This window comes from Hypanus sabinus, chromosome 23, assembly GCF_030144855.1.
Source record: "Hypanus sabinus isolate sHypSab1 chromosome 23, sHypSab1.hap1, whole genome shotgun sequence".
Taxonomy (NCBI): domain Eukaryota; kingdom Metazoa; phylum Chordata; class Chondrichthyes; order Myliobatiformes; family Dasyatidae; genus Hypanus; species Hypanus sabinus.
Window position 1 is genome coordinate 25,604,485 of NC_082728.1, and position 15,908 is coordinate 25,620,392.

Below are 15,908 nucleotides of genomic sequence, written 5' to 3' on the forward strand. Positions count from 1 at the left end.
TCTAATCCAGGCAGCATCCTGGTAAACCTCTTCTGTACCCTTTACAAACCTCTACATCTTCCCTATAATGGGGCAACCAAAATTAAATACAATCCTCCAGGCACAGCCTAACCAGAGTTTTATAAAGTTGTAATATACTGTAACTTCTTGGCTCTTGAAATCAATACTCTAACTAATAAAGGCAAACATGCCATTTATTGTTTCTACTCCTCTATCAGTCTGTGCAACCATTTTTAGAGAACTACAGACTTGGACCCTAACATCGATTTGTACAACAACACTGTTGAGAGTCCAGCCATTAACTTTACATTTACTCTTCCAAAGCGCAACCTTCACACTTGCTTAGATTAAACTGCATCTGCCATATCTCTGCCCATATCTGCAACTGATCTATATCCCCCTGTGTCCTTTGACAATCTTCTCCACCTTCCACAATGCCATAGGTTTTTATATCTTCTGCAAACTGTTCATTTCTCACTGAATCAACTTCTGGATTTTACTGAAACCTAAGAGTAAAATGCATCACTGTCTAAAAACAAATATTGTCTCTTTTTTCCCTCTCAGTGTGGGGATGTTGTTGATGTTGCATTTATTGTTCATTTGCGGTTGCTGAGAATTTTGGGAGGGCTTTCTGAATGAACTGCTACAGTCTTTGTAGTGATAAACACCCACCAAAACTGCACAGAAAGACTGAATAGAAATAATTGCAACATTTGTTTTATGTACATCTATTTGTTTATTTGCAAGAAATAAAGTAATGAGTTGCTCTTGATTTTCCAACAGTGAGTTTGGGGCTTTTTCACAGTGACTTTATGCACCATATCTAACCCAGTTCTGTGGCCAAAAGACTACCAGAATCTTAATACATACATTCACTTTTTCAAATGCATTTGCAGCCTTTAAAAATGCACTTTAGTTTTCTAAAATTGGGCATTCTAAACAGTTCTACATACCTCAAGGTATATACACTCCTCGGCTAATTTAACCTATAATTATTAGAAGAATCAAAGAACTAATTACCTTAAAGCCGAACACATCTAACAGATCCATCAACATCTCACTAAAAGGGGTAATTAACCTTTTGGGTGTGGATGTTATGTCACAAGTGGAAATTAGACTAAGTTAAAGAGAACAAGTGGTAGCTAAGATGGAGTCCGATGATAAAAAGTCAGTCGAAGCACAGAAAGTGCACAAATAGTGTAAGTAAACAATGAAAGTAATTGGAAAATATGCATTAGAAAAGTCAAAATATCAAATTAAGGAAAATGGAATTAAAGAAAATAACATGAAAATATAGAAGAATCCTGATGTCAGAGCTGCAAAAGAGAGAGGAAGTACACATGGGGAAATTACCAAAGGATCATCTAGGCATGAAGCTGGCAATTTGAAATGGGTGCCTATTACTAAAAAAGACTGGTTCTAATATTCACTCAAATTATTTCACATGGAATTTGTCGTTAATATCTCTGAAGATCTGAAATATTCTAGAAGGGCCTTTCATTCAGTTTCAGCATTGTGTTTCTATAGATTTCGCATGCGCCAGGTCAACATTGTCGGAATAAGTCTGCCAAGTCAGTTGTCACGCAAAATCCAGACCCTGCAGGCACCACCGGACATGGCTCCTGCCAACGTCACCCTGCGCACAGCCAGTGAGACCAGTCTCTGGCTCCGTTGGGTGGTATGTAACAGACAAGGGCAATCATTCCAAGATTAACTATCAATTTATCATTTTTAAATGATAACATTTAAATTTATCGTGTTTAAATGCTTGTAAAATTTATGAGATCTTGTACTGAAGAACAATGTGAAACTTATTTCAGTGATTGCACCCCCCCCCCATGCTCCACTCTCTACCTCAACATCCTTTTTCCGTCTATAGAAAAGGAGAAACCTACACGAGCCTTTATACCTTTGCAATGCTTTTTCTGATATCCAGTAATGTCTCCTCCCTGCCTCCTTTTCTTTTTTACCATTCACTATTCTGGTTACACCCTCGGCCATTCTCCTATCCACCTTCTCCCTCTGGTTCTGCTCCTCCTTCCCTTTCTTCCAATTTCCATTGTCCCCTCCTATTAGATCTCATCTCCTTCCACTCCTTACCCCTTCCTCCTATCTCCTCCCAGCCTCCTTCCCCCACTCACCCACCTTCCCTCTCACCTGGTCTCATCTGTCACCTGCCAGCTCGTGCCCCTTCCCCTTCACTCACATCCTTATTCTTGTCTCTTCCCCCTTCCTTGTTGAATGGTCTCGGTCTGAAACGTCAACGATCTATTCCCTCCACAGGTGCTGCCTGACTTGCTGAGTTCCTCCAACACTTTGCATGCATTACTTTTGCAAGTAAACTGATACGTCACTTAGCATTCAGGGTTCATTTCAGGAAACGAGCGCTGTTTGACAGAACTCCTAATGAGTCATTATGCCAATGGAAATCATTGTTGACAATATTTTCTACCTATAATTGGTAATGAGGGCTACATTCAGGATAAGCACAGGATATTAGAGCATTATTTATTAAGCAGTGAACATACAATGAGACAACTAGCAATACAAGTTAAACTGACCTTGTTATCACATAAAAGTAGCTTTCAGAAACAAAGCAATCGAGGCTACAACTAGAGGATAAATCAAACTGGTTCATCGACTAGGAAGATAAACCTCATTGTGACTCTTCCTTTCAGAAAAAGAGATCAAGGCTTGAAGTTGCTTTTCCTCTCTCAGAACATTTCTTTGTAGCAGAAGAGGCCTTCAGATATGCATTTCATCACTTAGGACTCTCTCTCTCCTCCTCTGGGTCACTTTCAGAAAATAGCCCCACACCTCCTTGGTGTTTGTGATGCCTTTCATCAAAATTCCAGGTTTTCTTCAACTGGAGTCACTGTTGTTTCAGCTTTGTCCGTGTTCATCTCCTGACACATAGAAGTAATGCTCACCTTCAATACCTCTGTCTTGTTTCCCACATCATCCTTTTCTGACTTTTTTTCAGACAAATGTCACAGCAGGAGCTTTTTCACAAAACTGAAACAAGTGAACCCAGAGTAAAACAAAAACTTTTCTTCCTGCATTCTCATTAGTTGAGCTACATTTACCAGTTCAGTGTAAATAACTTGTATCTTTTTTTGGTTATCTTCAGCCCTCTATTTTCATATTGCATTTTCCTGGTTGTCACCTATTGTATTGATTCATAGAGTTGGAAGTAGGCCATTCAGCCCAACTTGCCCATGCTGACAGTGCTTATCTACATTAATTCCATTTATCCATGTCACTGTCCAGCTGTATTGTAAGCATTGTAATTGTACCTTCCTCTACCCTGTGTGGAAAACTTGTCCATAAGATCCCTTTTAAATATTCCCCCAGTTCTTCATAGAAATCACATGCTTTCAACCAGCCTCCTCTCCTTTTTCTTCCAATTTCTTCCAATTGTTTGGCCTCCAATTAGATTAGCCAGAATTGTATTAACATCCCATAAAACAGATTTTTGCATTTCTGAATGCTCATGTACTATTAGCTGATGGGCCAAGGTTCAAATTATGTACTGTACTTTCATTGGCTGAACGTCAATGATGTATGCACTCTCATTGACCAAATATTTTTTCAGTGAACATACTCCCATCACCACAGGTTAATAAGAGAGCTATACAGATCTGCACTTGATGTGATAATGCTAAGTGGTAGACCTGGTATCTACCTGACATTGCCAGCACTGATCAAGGATGTCTATTATAGCAGTGTACCAGTCCAAGGGGCCACTTGAGTGGCAACAAAGCCATTGATTAAAAAAATGTAATTGAACAGCATGTATCACATTGTATATGAATATCAGAATGTAAATATCTTTTTTATTATGTATAAAATGTGTTTGATTGGAAAAAAGTAGGTTTTGGGTACAAAAGGTGCTCTGAACATTTGGGGCTTCATCTGACATTTAGCTGAATGACACTATTTGTGCCATAGAATGGTTTCACAACACAAAAAATAAGTGGTCATGTGAGCAGAACGAAAATACAATGACCTGTCTTCTGGCTCTTGTCTTAATCAAGATCAAAGTTAATTCTTGTGTGGATTAACGGAAATCCGGCATGCCCCTCTATTCACAACTGGCTTGGAAGGTTTTAAATCTTCATTTTGAAGCTTTTCACATACCGAGCTTGCTGCAGCTTTAATTTTGTGAATCTTAAATTTGTACTCTGGAAAGAAGATTAAAGCAACCACAAACCGTTAATCTAATCAACAAAAGAAAGCAAATGGGTAAGGTGGTGTGCACCAACCTGGAAAATGCCAAGGATTCTTACCAGTGATTGTACAGAGAATGTGGTTATGTACAAATCCAAGTATAATTAGTCAAAAATAAATAAATGCTGGTGGTGTCAATTAAATAATTTACACCTTACGCTTTTAAATTTGCTCAATTTCCAATCTCTTGCAGTCTATGTCAGATTGTTTTAATATACTGTGAAATATGAGAGCCTTCTGAACTTTTCTTGTAATTAGTACTCAGAGCATCAACACAAAGGCTGCAATCGCTTGGTGAAAGGTCTATGAGAAATCTCATTTAGTTTTGTGTCTTTAAGTTAGGCATATACAAAAGGGCCAACAAAAACTCGAAAAAATGAAGGGATATGAAAGATGCACTCAAAACGTCTCTCTACTTTTTCCCCAGCCACTGCCAGAATCCGAGTACAATGGTAATCAGGAATCAGTTGGATACAAAATTAAATACGGGAAGTCAGATGGAAATGGATCCACACTCACACACATTATCCATGACCGAATTGAGCGGGAATTTACTATCGAAGATCTCGAAGAGTGGACTGAATACAGGGTGCAAGTGCAAGCATTCAATGCTATAGGCTCAGGACCATGGAGTAAAGAGGTCAAGGGTCGCACGAGAGAATCTGGTAAGTTGATTTCAAGTTTGTGCACAGCAGGGTGCCTTCTATAATTTCCCATAGCTGTCTTAACTTCTATGTCTGGCACGTTCCAACATGAAGAAGGAGATATTTGACCGTCAACTGTCAGCTAACCCAATAAGGCTCCATATTCAATGAGTGACGATTATATCAATTCGCTCTTCCTTAGAAAGCTTTATCATTCCCTTGCACGGTACTTTGTAGATGAGCAAAACGAATCAGCCCTACACCTAAATCAAAAAAGATTCTGCACCCTCAGCATTGAGCTCATGTTTGGCCATGGGCTGTGAATCCTTGGAACACTGGCTGGTAACAGTGATGTATGAAAGCTCTGTTTGAATTACCAAAGCACACCCAGGTGTGCTCACTGGGCAAAGTGCTACACACTGATGGTCGTATGACTCGTGATTTCAGTGTGCAGCCCTTACAAGCATGCAAGGCATGCATATACAGAAGCCTTATTGTAATGTGAAGTCCATTGGAGCCAACATTTGGCATTTAAAACAGTGTTTCTGCTGCACAACGTAATTCTTTACACACTTTAATCAACAACTGTCTAAGCTTGTATTAGGTCATGGCTAACATGGAGTGATGGCTGTTGGGCATCGGATGTTAGATACTTGTACGGCCAGGGTTTATCTCATGTTAGCCATCAGATAAGGTTGGTTCGACAGGCATGCACTGAGATGACAATAAGCTTCACACTGAGGTGATCAGGCTCCAATCTCTGTACTAGGTTGAGGGTGGGTGCTACTGTGCCCCTTGTCACTGAAGGCAAGCTTCCCCATATTTTCAGCACCTCACTGGGACACAAGAAACTTCAGATGCTGGAACCTAGAGCAACACACAAAACACCGGAGGAGCTCAGTGAGTCAGGCAGCATCTGTGAAGAAAAATGGACAGTTGACACTCCAAGACCTGAAAAGTTGACTATCTATTTTTCTCCATCGATGCTATCTGCTCTAATAAGTTCCTCCTGAATGCTTTTGTGGTCTTGTTCGTGTAGGTCCTCGTCTGTCATCTGCAGCAGAACCCAGCCCACAGCAAGCTGCCAGGTGCATTTCTTAACCCTATTGTGGCTAAAGGCCTGGTGCTCAGTCACGTCATCTGCAGAGCCCAAATTACTGCTGTCATTCATTGAATTATTTCATTGATTCCTGGGATGGTAGGTTTGTCCTGTGATTAGGCTTGTACATTTCAGAGTTTATAAGAGTACAAAATTCTTAAGGGGCATGCAGGGGAGCCACAGAATTGATGGTTACCCTGCTGGGATATACAGAACTACAGAGTTGACCTTTCACGGCAGAGATGAGTTCTTCACTCAGAGTGTACCACTGAAATTTTATACTCAGTTGTATTGTAGATGTGCAGTCACTCAGTATACAGAAGACCAGGAGCAGTAAATTTTTAGATAATAAGGGAATTGGTTAGTGCAGGAAAATGCCACTGAGGTAAAAGGTTGACCATGATGGAGCAGATAAGAGGGGTCAAATAACCAACTCCTTCTCTTATTTCTCATATTCTTAAGAAAGGTGAGACTGACTTATTTGTTTGCACCAATTCTGAAGCACAAACAAAAAATGCTACGGACAGTTCTGGAAGTAATTGAGGATTTCCAGCATCTGCAATTTGTTGGTTTTATATGTTATTTTTTCATATGACAGTCACGCCAAGGTAATATAATCAGATTCCAAAATTAGAAACTAAGTACAATTATACATAGCTAGATAGATATATAAAGAAATATATTAACTGAATGTAAAAAGAAGTAATGAAATAGAATTTAATTAATTTGAAGTTAATAAGCCTAGAAAAAGGACCTAAATTCTAACTTTGTATGACTACATTAATTATTTCATATTTCATTTTTGTGCTGTGTTATATTGTCATGTGGAAACCTATGCTGTAATTATAACTTCACTTATAAATTTACTGGATTTGCTAGGTTCTTGACTAATCCTTGGAATAGGTTGGGTTTGTATCCACTAGTGGTTAGAAGGACAAGAGGTGACTTGATTGAAATATATAAAATTCTTGGTATTAACAGGCTAGATGTGGAGAGGATAGAAACATAGAAAATAGGTGCAGGAGTAGGCCATTCGGCCCTTCAAGCCTGCACTGCCATTCAGTATGAGCATGGCTGATGATCCAACTCAGAACCCTGTACCTGCTTTCTCTCCATACCACAAGGGCCGTATCTAACTTCCTCTTAATATTTCCCTCCAGCAGGATTGTCTAGAACAAGTGGCCACTGTTTTAAAATAAGTGGTTACACAGATAAAAGAGAATTGAGGATTCTTTTTGTCAGAAGGTTATAAGCCTTCAGACTCGTTTTCCTCGAAGGACAGTGGAAAAAAAGTCTTTGAATATTTTTAAGGAAGAGGGAGAGTCTTGATGATCAAAGGGTGAATGGTTACAGGGGGTGGACAGGAATGCAGAATGAATTGCAGTCAGATCAACCTTAAAAGGCAAAACAAGCTCGAGGGACCAAGTGAGCTTCTTTTATGTCCTGATCTATGAACATCTCTCCAAAAACTAGAACACCCGACATCTTTGTGATGGGAAGCCAGCGATATTTTCATTGGATACTGATCCTTCTCAGCGTATCAACTGACACTCAAAAACTCATCCTGATTTTAACACACAATGTGCTGACATGCTTTTGAAGTTAAATGTCAATTACATCTGACACTATGTTTTAAACAAGACCTTTTTTCCACATAAAATGACACGGAAAAAAGCTTTCTCAGTAAATTTATTTAAATTAAGTTAACCTGAGTTGAAATTAAATATTTAGTCATAATGAATATTTCTTTCTCAAGAAGCAGAAACGCGGCACTGGTGAAACACGGAAACACATTGCGGGCAGCTTATAAAACTTACAAATATACTTCTTCTGAACTACTCTCACTGCAATCTGCAGCCTGTAATTTCCCTTTAAGTAACGTACTTTTGAACCATCTGAACGAACTAGTAATTTCATGATCTTCTAAAGGACGGCAGAATTAACTCTCAAGCATGTGGGCATGGCCTGTTAAGCAGACAAAGGTACATTGCAATGGTCAGAAGAAAGGAAGGAGGGGAGGATTCAAGCCAGACTAAAAACATCAGGGTATGAAATTTCCTGGACCCAATATTTTGTTCACAAATGTACAGTCGCTGGAGAAGAAAGCTTGAGGATCTTAGAGATTTCTGTATATGATGGAAATGAGGAATTGCAGTGTTCTGTGTTTCACGGAGATGTGGCTCACGCAAGTCACACTAGTTATGTCAATAAGACCCGAGGAGTCATCGATACACTGGATGGACTGGACTGCTGATTCGGAGGAGGCAAAAAGCAGGGCATCTGTGTTTCGTGATAAACTCTTTGTGGTGTTTGAACTTAGCAGCCTTACCGCACTCTTGTTCCCTCAACCTGGAACATCTGGTGATTAACTGCCAACTGTTTTACTTACCAAGAGAGTTCTTCTCCGTGATCCAAGCAATAGAGGTACTGAGTGTAGCAATTAGCAAACGAGACAACCTACCCCGATATCTTTCCAGTCATTGTTTGGGACTTGCAACAGGTTTGTTCGAAGAATTGTCTACCTATTTATCATCAACATATCATCTACAGTACAAGGGGTACAACACATTCGACCAATGTTACAGTACCATTAGGAATGCCAGTTGTTCAATCCATGGATTGTATTTTGGAAAATCCAGTCATCAGGCTGTCCTCCTCCACCTGCATACAAGCAGAGGGTAAAGAGCAAGCCTCTGGAGGTAATACAACAAAGCGGTATTTGCAGGAAGCAGAGGAGTGGCTACGGAATTGCTTCAAGTCAGTGGGCTGGGCCGTGTTCAAGGACTTATCAGAGCATCTGAACAAATATGCCACAGTTTATAAAAACAGTCGTAGATGGGTGTATCCCCACAAAATCATTCAGTCTTTCCCATTCAGAAACCCTGGACGAACTAAGTGATCCGCAGACTGCTGAGGGCCAGACCAGTGGCACTCAGGACTGACAACCAAGTAAAGTACAAGAGGTCCAGGTATGCCCTCCAGAAAGCCATTGCTCACGGAAAATGGCAATACTGGACCAAACTTGAATTACTGAAGGATGCTCAATGGCTGTGCAGGGCTTGAGTATTATCACATCCTAAAAAACTGAAACCAAGCACCTGACAACAAGATTTCACTCCCAGATGAGGTCAATGTCTTTTATACTTGGTTTGACCATCAAATCACAGAAGCACCTTCATGAACTCCCACAGCCCCCCGGTGACCCTATAATTTCAGTCACTGAGGTCAACATGAGAGCCTCCTTCAGGAGGGTGAACCCAAGGAAAGCATCCAGCCCAGATGGGATGCATGGCCAAGCACCAAAGACCTGTGCTGATCAACAGGCTGGAGTGTTCACTGATATCTTTGACCTCTTGCTTGGACAGTCTGAGGTACCCACCTGCTTCAAGCAGGCTACAATTATACCAGTGCCTAAGAAGAACGTGCTAACTTGCCTCAGTGACTCTTGTCCAGTAGGACTTACATCCACCGTATTAATGCTTTGTGAGGTTGGTGATGAAACATATGAACTCCTGACTGAGAAGCGAATTAGATCCACTGCAATTTGCCTACTGTCACAGCAGGTCCACAGCAGATGCCATTTCATTGGCTGTTCACTCAACCCCAGAGCATCTGGACAGTGAAAATGCAGAGACCAGGATGCTCTTCGTTGACTGCAGCTTGACATTCAATACAATCACCCCCTCAAAGCTAATGAATAACCTTCAAGACCTTGGCCTCTATGCCTCCTTATGCCGCTGGATCCTCGATTTCCTCGGATTAGCAACAATATCTCAGGCACAATCATCATCAACAAGGCTGTGTGCTTAGCTCCCTACCTCTCCTTGCTTTACACTTATGCCTGTAAGAATAAGCACAGCACCAATGCCATAATTAAGTTTGCTGACAACGTCACCGTCGCTGGCCGAATCAATGGTGATAATGAAACACACAGGTGGGAGATTGAAAATCTGGCTGAGTGGTGCCACTCAATGTCGGCAAGACCAAGGACTACAGGAGGTCCATGAGCTAGTCCTCATCAGAGGTGGAGCAACTTCAAATTGCTCTGTTTTATCATTTCAGAGGATCAGGCCATGGCCCAGCACGTAAGTGCCATTACAAAGAAGTCATGACAGCACCTCTACTTTCTTAGGAGTTTGCGAAGATTCAGCACGTCATCTAAAAGTTCGACAAACCTGTATAGATGTGCAGTGGAGAGTATACTGACTGGTTGCGTCACAGTCTGGTGTGGAAACACCAATACTCTTGAATGGAAAAGCCCACAAATAAGACTAAATAGCTCTCTCAAACATGGGAAGTTTAAGATGACAAGGTAAAAAAATGTGGTATTTTGGGGTGGGGATAAAGTTTCATCAAGTCAGATAAAATGACAAGTTAAATCTTTTCTACTTTGCCAGCCGGTCAATGCAGAGTCAGAAGGCTCCTGGATAGCCAAGAGCTTCACTCCCTCAAGTTGTCTTCAAGTTTGCCCTTAAATGGAAAAGCCTTTAGTGGATAAAGCCCCGTCTATCATAGGTAAAGCCCTCCCCACCACTGAGCACATCTGTATGGAGCACTGTCGCAGGAAAGCAGCATCCATTACAAGGACGTTCACCATCCAGGTCATGCTCTTTTCTTGTTGCTGTCATCGGGAAGAAGGTACAGGAAGCTCAGGACTCCCTGCATCAGGTTCAGAAACAGTTATTACTGCTCAACCATCAAGTGCTGGAAGCAGAGGGGATAACTTCACTCACCCTATCACTGAACTGTTCCCACAACCTATGGACTAACTTTCAAGGACTCTTCATCTCATGTTATCGATACATTGTTTATTTATTTATTTATAATTGTTTATTTTTGTATTTTTACAGTTTAATGTCTTCTGCAGATGATGGAAGGTTTGTCCATCTTGTTGTGTGCAGGCTTTCATCGAGTCTGCTGTGTTTACTGTGAATGCCTGCAAGAAAATGAATCTCAGGGTTGTATATGGTGACATGTATGTACTTTGATAATAAATTTACTCTGAACTTTGAACCTCAGATTTGACAATAGATTTTAAAGGAATCTGAAAGTATTGATTGAAGGAGCTAGTCCATGTCGAGTGGGTGTTGTAAGGGGAAGCAGAGAATGCTGATGAAATTCACTACCACCTGAGTATGTTAGCAGAGTGCAGCCTTTGGTTGCTGGGGGGAAAGATATTAAAATGTCAAGACTTAAGACCTGATGTCATGAGCAGTTGTGATCATTGCCATGCTTTATACTTTGGAGACCTGGATTACTTCCAGCAGGCACCTGAAAAGAGCAATTGATTTCACAAATTCACTAAAAAGGCAAACAAACTAGCTAGTGTTCTGTCCCCAATGTTGAAACCTGGGTTACATCCCATTGCTTACATTGGATGGGCCACATTGCTTGCACAAGACTTCTACAACACCAGGTTGTGAAAACTATTCCAAGGTCTGTAATGAGAAGGTACTGCCAGGCAAACAGAGTGATGAAGGAGCAGACTGCATGACAAAGTACCTACCTTCCTCCCTCTTCACCATCTATGGAAGAGTTCCCAGTTCCCATTTTGGCATCTTTAACTACAGAAGTCACAAATCTAGTGTGGAAGTAAATCTTGCCTGATGGCAAGGGATTGCTTGGATTAAACTACAAATACTTGGGCAGAGAATAACACAGCATGAAGAAAATTACCTACATCTTCACAATTAGTCAAAACTTGGCACTGAGCAACTAGACTTGTGTGCCAAACTTAAATCTTGTCAGATTCAAAATCCAGTTTCAGATACTTTAACCTTACCACTGGTCTGTTTACTTCAAGTCGTTGCAACCGAATTGCATGGCCCACTTGAGAGGCTGCAAAACTCACTGAGTTGTAATAATAATAAATTTAGTTGGAAAGTTCACAAGAGAAAGAAGTAAATATATACCTGTATTTGGCAGACTAGCTGCCTTGGCTACAGTTCTCCAAGCATTCTTCAGGGATCCTCAGCATATCTCCAGCCCCTTCAAAGGAATGGCCTGAAGCTTATTAGTGGCTCATGGGAGTGGGCTACTGCCTTTTATTAAGAAAGTTTTGGGAGTCGCTGTGATGTGTCTATGAAGAAGTTATATCTCAGTCATCCCTATCCGGAGCAAAAGCTGATGGTCAGGTAGCAAAAGTGAGCATATGCACCATCACCTCAGAATGGAGACATTTAAAATAATTTCCAAAGACTTTGACAGTAATGAGGACCAGGTAGAGAGACTGTGAGCAGTGAAGTGCTCCAGACACTCGGCTGAAATATGGTGGATCTACATCTGGAATGTTGTATCTCTCTCCCTAAGGAAGAATATATTTGTGACAGGAAATCAGCAAAATTAATTATTGAGTGCTTGAATGGCATGTTTGTCGTATGAGGAGAGATTAAGCAATCTGTTTCCTCTTGTGTTTCGAGGAATGAGAAGTGATCTCACTGAAATATACAAATTCTTCGGGGGCTCAACAGAGCAAATGTAGAAATGATGGTTCCACTGGTAGAACCAGGTGTTGTAGCCTCAAAATAAAGTATCTGTCAACTGATACAGAGAAGTGAAGAAATCTCTTCACCAAGAGGGTTGTAAATCTTTGGAACTCTGTACCACAGAGGCTTGTGGAAGCACAATTGTTGAATTTATTTGCACAGGCATTGATGGATATTTAGATATTAAGGGAATCAAGGGAGATGGATTAATGCAGAAACTGTCTCTGAGGCAAAACATCAGACAAGATTTTATTGTATTTTGGAATGGGCACAAGACTGCATCTAGTCTACCTTTATTATTTTTCTTGTTGCTTTGTGACAATGTGTATTGGTGATGCAGTCTTGACCTGAAATATTATTTCTGATTCTCTCCAAGAGAAGCTGCAAAATCCCAACATCAGAGATAAAAAGGGAAACTTTCCAATTCCTTGCTCCTTGTCAAGGTCCTCTTCCTACCAAAGTGGACAATGTACATGCAATTTCAGAACATTTTCTTAACTGTCAACCCTCATACTATTTAATTTCTCTGACTTTCCACCCTTTTCCAAACCTTCCCTTTTGACCTTTTCTTCCTCCTCCCTTTGCCTTTCCTCTTGAACTTATCTCCAACATTCCACAGCTCTGATGAAAGCTCTTTGAGATAATACCCAACAGGTCATTTAGATTAAACCAGTTTAGCTTTCCACAATCTGACTTGTTGAGTATTTCCAGTATCCTCAATTTAATTTCAGACTTCCAGAATCTGCATATTTTCATTCATTTGCGATTTCAGTATGTCCAATTGCTAACATGCACCCAAGGGTGTCTTTAAAAAAACCTAAACCCATCTTCTCTGTGCAGTTGCAATACTTAATCGTCCCACGTGATGGCGCTAAATAGCTCTGCAAGGCATTGGAAATGCTCGCTGGGTAGCTTCACAGTAAAATTTAAAGTAGGAACTTTAATTTGTTTTACGTCGGCTTTGTAAATAATCAGTCTTTTGAGGTATGTGTAGTTTAATAATATTTTCAGAAATAATCCTTAAAGTTAGCATTATCATTATCAGTAATTGAAAGTTCACTGGTGATTTTACCGTTTGCAAAGAAAGCTCCGATGTGACCTTTTGAGCGATTTCTGAAACATCGCATTTCATCATGCATTTGCTTCGGTCTATGGGTCAAATATACTGTTACCACCAAAGGTCATTCTTTCTGAGGTCACAAAAAGTTCTAAATGAAGTAATTTGGTCTTGCATACTCCGTACAGTCTCATCTGCAGCGATTTTCTTTGGGACTCGCGTCCGTCATTTTAAATCCTTGCTGTGTTCCAGTTTATAACTCCTCCCAGCCAGCTACCCAGCATAGCATGAGTTGCCGGAAGAGGCCACCGTCTAACCATAACTCAATGTCATCTTCTTCAGTTCTAATGTGGGAACTGGAGTCCTATTCCTGGTGCCTTGAACCTTACCAGTTAGTCGCCTTAGTCAAATTCATATGCCTTTTCATTTAAATATAAAGCTGTAGTTTTTTTTTCCCAATGGGTTAATTGTGAATTCAGTAGTTAAGTACAATTAATCTTCAGCATCGGCAACAGACTATCCAGAATAAAACAAGGTAACTATGAGAATTCATAGATGAGAACTCGCGTAATTATCGAAGGTAATTGTATGAGAGCAGGGATACACTGTAGGGATCAATATATAATATTCCCTCAGTAGCTACTTTATTAGCTTCACTTCAACGTTCAACATATTGTGTGTTCAGAGATGCCCTTCTGTACACCACGATTACAACGTATTGTTATTTGAGTTACTGTTGCCTTCCTGTCAGCTGGAACCAGTCAGGCCATTTTTCTCTGACCTCTCCCGTTGACAAGGTGATTCTGCCCACAGAACTACCACTCAGCGGATGTTTTCTTTCTTGTTTTCAACTCCATACTCTGTAAACTCCAGAGACTGTTGTGTGTGAAAATCCCGGGAGACCAGCATTTTGTGAGATACTCAAGCCACCCTGTCTGGCACCGACTATAATTCCATGGTCAAAGTCACGTAGATCACATTTCTTCCCCTGCCGCATTGAAATGCAACTCGTGACTCCCTGAGTTTTACTCGTCTCTGCACCGGACTGTGGCCGTGGCATGCAACTGTCAATCACAGTGTGAACGCACTTTTGGGGACTTCAGTTCCACATGCTCTTTGCTTACTTTTATTGTTTGCACAGTTTCATTCTTTTTGTTCTCTGCACGTTGGGTGTTTGACCGTCTTCTTTCATTTTAGTGGGTTCTATTGGATTTCTTTGTAGCTGCCAGTAAGAAGACAAATGTCAAGTTTGTATTAAGTATACATACTTTGATAATAAACATACTTTGGCTTGACTTTAACCATTCTGATATTTGGTCTGAACAACAACTGAACCGCTTGACCGTGCCTGCGTGTTTTTATGCATCGAGCTGCTGCCACGTGATTGGCTGATTAGATACTTTTATTAACTAGTAGGTGTACCTAATAAAGAGGCCACTGAGTGTATACAATAATATAATGATGGCAAACTAAAATTGCTGCAAAAAAGTCAGGACTGCAGATTGAACGTTGTTTTCTGAGTATTTCATAGTGGAGAGGGAAAAGATAAAGAGGATGGAGAAGCTTTACTGATAGCAGTAACTATAAACCATCCTATAGCGGAAGAATTACACCAGCAAGTTGGGGAAATGAGCCCAAAGTGGGAGTTTCAGCCAGGTATTGCATCATGACTGTGGGACACAGGCAGGAGGTCAGGTGACAGCTCATTGACCTTTGTGCCCCACCATTGAACCTGTCACTGCGTGCAGGGACAAAGCACAAACATCCTGAGCTAAGGCGGAATAGACTTCACACTTCCCCCTCAGCTTTACACCACAGATGATTGACACATGTGGCATTACTCCGTTCATTTGCATGGGGCTGGCAAACTTAATTAAAAAGCCAAGTGCAGGAGAGCCATCTGCTTTTTTTTACACTTTCTCGTTTTAATTCATCTCCGGTAGTTTTAAATATTTATTACATTTTATGTCTTACAAAAATTACTTGGACCGTTTTTAAATATATTTGATTATCAGAGATAATTAAATATAGTTCAAAGGTCTTTGTCAAGACACCATCTGGCATTCGTGGATGGGGCCACAGATCTGCCTAAGGCTGAGTTGTCAGTCATTATCCACTCTGCATTGCAGGATGACCATGGCAACCAGGCTTTGACGTGGATAGGAACTGCAGAGATGTAAGTTAAATTAAAAGTTGCTGCAAGTTATAAAGGTGACTGTAGGAAATGAGATTGAAGCAGCTGATACTCAGGGTAAGCATATTCTTAAATTGCAGGAGGTTATTCCTTGGAAATAGATGGCAAAAAAAAACCAAGACGTTTGTTTCTTTCTTTACTCTTTGTTTGGGATTGATTGTTGCAGGCAAATCTGGTGTTCGTTACACATCCCTAATTG

At 40.6% G+C, this 15,908-nt stretch overlaps 1 protein-coding gene across 5 annotated transcripts in view; it reads left to right on the forward strand.

Annotated features, from left to right (window-relative positions):
* The window catches only part of sdk2b (sidekick cell adhesion molecule 2b), a 943,317-nt gene that overhangs the window by 687,468 nt on the left and 239,941 nt on the right, over nucleotides 1–15,908 (forward strand). For all 5 annotated transcript variants that reach the window (XM_059948548.1, XM_059948549.1, XM_059948550.1 and 2 more), the window contains 2 exons: nucleotides 1,528–1,678; nucleotides 4,658–4,895. In XM_059948548.1, the coding sequence (XP_059804531.1) occupies nucleotides 1,528–1,678; nucleotides 4,658–4,895 (389 nt within the window). The remainder of the gene's footprint in view (nucleotides 1–1,527; nucleotides 1,679–4,657; nucleotides 4,896–15,908) is intronic.